Raw genomic sequence first — 2630 nt, forward strand, 5'->3', positions numbered from 1 at the left:
TGTGTCAAACCCCCCCACCCCACCCCACACCCCACCCACAGTTCTCCGAGGGCCACCCCATCTGCGCGGTGTGCGGGCGGGGCGACCTGGACCCAGCCAACCCGGTGCCGCGCGGCTGCTTCGACACCAAGGTCACCAGCTACAGCCTGGCGATGCAGGTGGGTGGCGGGCGGGGGCGAGTGGGGGTGAGAGCTGTGGGCGGGTGGTGTATGATCGCGCGCGTGTGGTGGGTGGGGCGTGTGTGTTTGGTCACCAGCTGCTTGCAGCCTGGCGATGCAGGTGCGGGGCGTGCGTGTTTGCAGCGTGCGGTTGGTTGGTGCGTGCGCGCGAGTGTGGTGTGGCAGTGGCGAGGCCGCCTCCTGGCACCGGCTCCGCCCGCCTCCTGCTCCAGCCCCCTGCCCCTGCTTGGGTCAGCGGCGCGCCTATACCGCTGCATGAAACGCACGCGCGCACACACACACACCATCTGCCTTCCCTCAACTCCCGCCCGCCCCCACCCCCACCCCTCTGCGCAGCTGCAAGCTGAGGCGGTCAATGGCCCCACCACCGACTCCTGGCCCTGGTCGGTACCGCCCTTCAGGTGGAGCGAGGCGGTGGTATCCAACCTGACGCACAGGTGGGGGGCGGTGGGGGGCAGCGTGGCGAGGTATGCTGTGGGCGGTGGGCGGTGGGCGGTGTGGGTGTAGGGCTTGATGTGCGTGTGGGCTGGTGGTTGAGGCTAGGCTTGGCAGGTGCTGGGTGTGCGCGTGCGGCGTGGCTTGCCTGGGCGTGCTTTGCAGCCTGCCCCCCCACTCCCGCTGCCTGCCCGCTTACCCGCGTCTGCCCCACGCCTGCTGCTGCTGCTGCCGCCACGCCGCTGGTGTGTGCAGGGGCCAGCCCGAGCGCTTTGCCTTCCGCTTTGAACGCATGGACCCCGACTCACCCCTGCCAGACCAGCCCCCCTCCTGCTCCCGCCAGCAGCCGCAGCAGCAGCAGCCGCACGCGGCTGCGGCCGCCGCCGCGGCAGGAGGGGGCCTGCAGGACAGCTGACGCTCGTGCCAGTACTGTCAGCGATACAGCGGTACTGCAGCGGTACCTGCAGGGTGCGGGCGAGCTCCGAGCTGAGCGAGCCGTGCCCTTCTCCTCTTCTCTACTGCTTCCTCTTCTTCCACCACATGATTTCAAGCCAGCCGTGCGCAGCGCCTGCCGATTTCATCGCTGATCCCACGCAGTGACCTCTGATCCACGCAAGCGCTGGCCCCGCAGCTTACAGCTCACATCTTTCAGACAACCCGCCCTCTACAGCCCACCAGTCCCCTGCAGCCCACCCGTCCCCTACATCCGTTTCATTGTCCGCCCTGCGGCTTTCATGCACCCGCACAGCGACACCTCCAGCCTCCGCTTCATTTCATAGCTCAAGCTTGTTTGAAACCAGCTTTCTGCAGGGGCAGGGGCACCACTCATGCCCCTGTGACCTGGCCCACTAGTCTTGTGTGCTCTCTGGAAGGTTTCAAACCCTCCCATCCCCTTTCCCAAGCGCTTTCTTGCCTCCCGTTGCTTGCCTCCCGTTCACCCATGCCGCACAGAAGGGTGTAAAGCTCAATTTTCAAATCAGAGATGCGCCCCAAACAACTATTGCAGTGCTGGGAGGGGGCAGGCGGGGTGCACGGGCTTGCTGCCCACCCTGCTAGATCAAGCGCCGGCAGCCATCAAGCGAGCTGGGGCAAAGCAACAGGGAGTGCTGGCGGGGCGCCGAACGCAGTGTTGCGAATTGCAAAATGCACAGTGCGCAGCATGAAGAATGGAGGCACGGCAGTGCGGGTCCCAACAAACAAGAGGGCGAAGCATTCAAGTGGCAAGTGTGTAGGAGCTGGCAGGGGCGGGAGCCTGCACCAGCGTGGCAGGCTGCCGCCGCAGTTTTCCCACTAGCACGAATAGGAGCGGTACGGGTCGAGCGGTGTGTACTAGGCTATCGGCGCCTCTCACAAGGCGCCTCCTCGGCTCCCTCTAGTCCCCCTAGCTTCCCGGGCTGAGGCGCCGCACCGGTATGAAGCCTCCCACGATGCTGCCTGGGCGGCTGCCCTGAGAGCCCTCCTCCCCCTCGCTCCCCTCCCCCTCGCTGCCTGCCGCCACGCTGGCGGGGCGGCTGCCCGACAGGCTGCCGCTGCGCCCCGTGAAGCTGCTCTGCCGCCCGCTGCCGCCGGCCTCGCTGTTCAGCTGGGGGCCGGGGCAGGCGGCCACGCGCGCCGCAGCATCGGCGGCGGGGCAGCCCCGCTTGCGCGCCAGCATGGGCAGCGCGGCGGCAAATTGGCGCCACGTCATGCGGCTGCCGCCCTGCAAGTGGGGCAAGAGGAGAGGGAAGGGAGGGTTGGGAGGTGGTTGGTGCAGACGGGTGCTGGGTGCAGGACGGGTGCTGGGTGCAGGACGCTGGTGGGCAGGCAGGTGGGGAGAGGCGTGTGGGCCTGTCCCTCAAGCGGCATCAGCCCCACATGGGCTAGAAGGGGCGGCGGATGCGGGAGGGAGGTGGTGGGCAATACACAGGGCCAACCTGTGGTGGCGAGGCAGCTGCCCCCAAAGTGGCAGACAACACACACGGACACACACGCCCTCACGCAACCCGGCACCCACCTTGCCCGCCACCTTTTGCAAAG

The 2630-nt window shown here is 67.5% G+C and overlaps 1 protein-coding gene across 1 annotated transcript in view; it reads left to right on the forward strand.

Moving 5' to 3' along the window:
* The window catches only part of CHLNCDRAFT_140007 (hypothetical protein), a gene marked incomplete at both ends in the record, with an annotated part of 4435 nt that extends 3406 nt beyond the window's left edge, over window positions 1–1029 (forward strand). Inside the window, 3 exons of the mRNA XM_005843589.1 lie at window positions 42–158; window positions 516–616; window positions 870–1029. Coding sequence (XP_005843651.1) covers window positions 42–158; window positions 516–616; window positions 870–1029 — 378 coding nt within the window. The remainder of the gene's footprint in view (window positions 1–41; window positions 159–515; window positions 617–869) is intronic.
* Between the last annotated feature and the right edge of the window lie 1601 nt (window positions 1030–2630).

The sequence above is a fragment of the Chlorella variabilis genome (genome assembly GCF_000147415.1).
Source record: "Chlorella variabilis unplaced genomic scaffold CHLNCscaffold_28, whole genome shotgun sequence".
Lineage (NCBI taxonomy): Eukaryota > Viridiplantae > Chlorophyta > Trebouxiophyceae > Chlorellales > Chlorellaceae > Chlorella > Chlorella variabilis.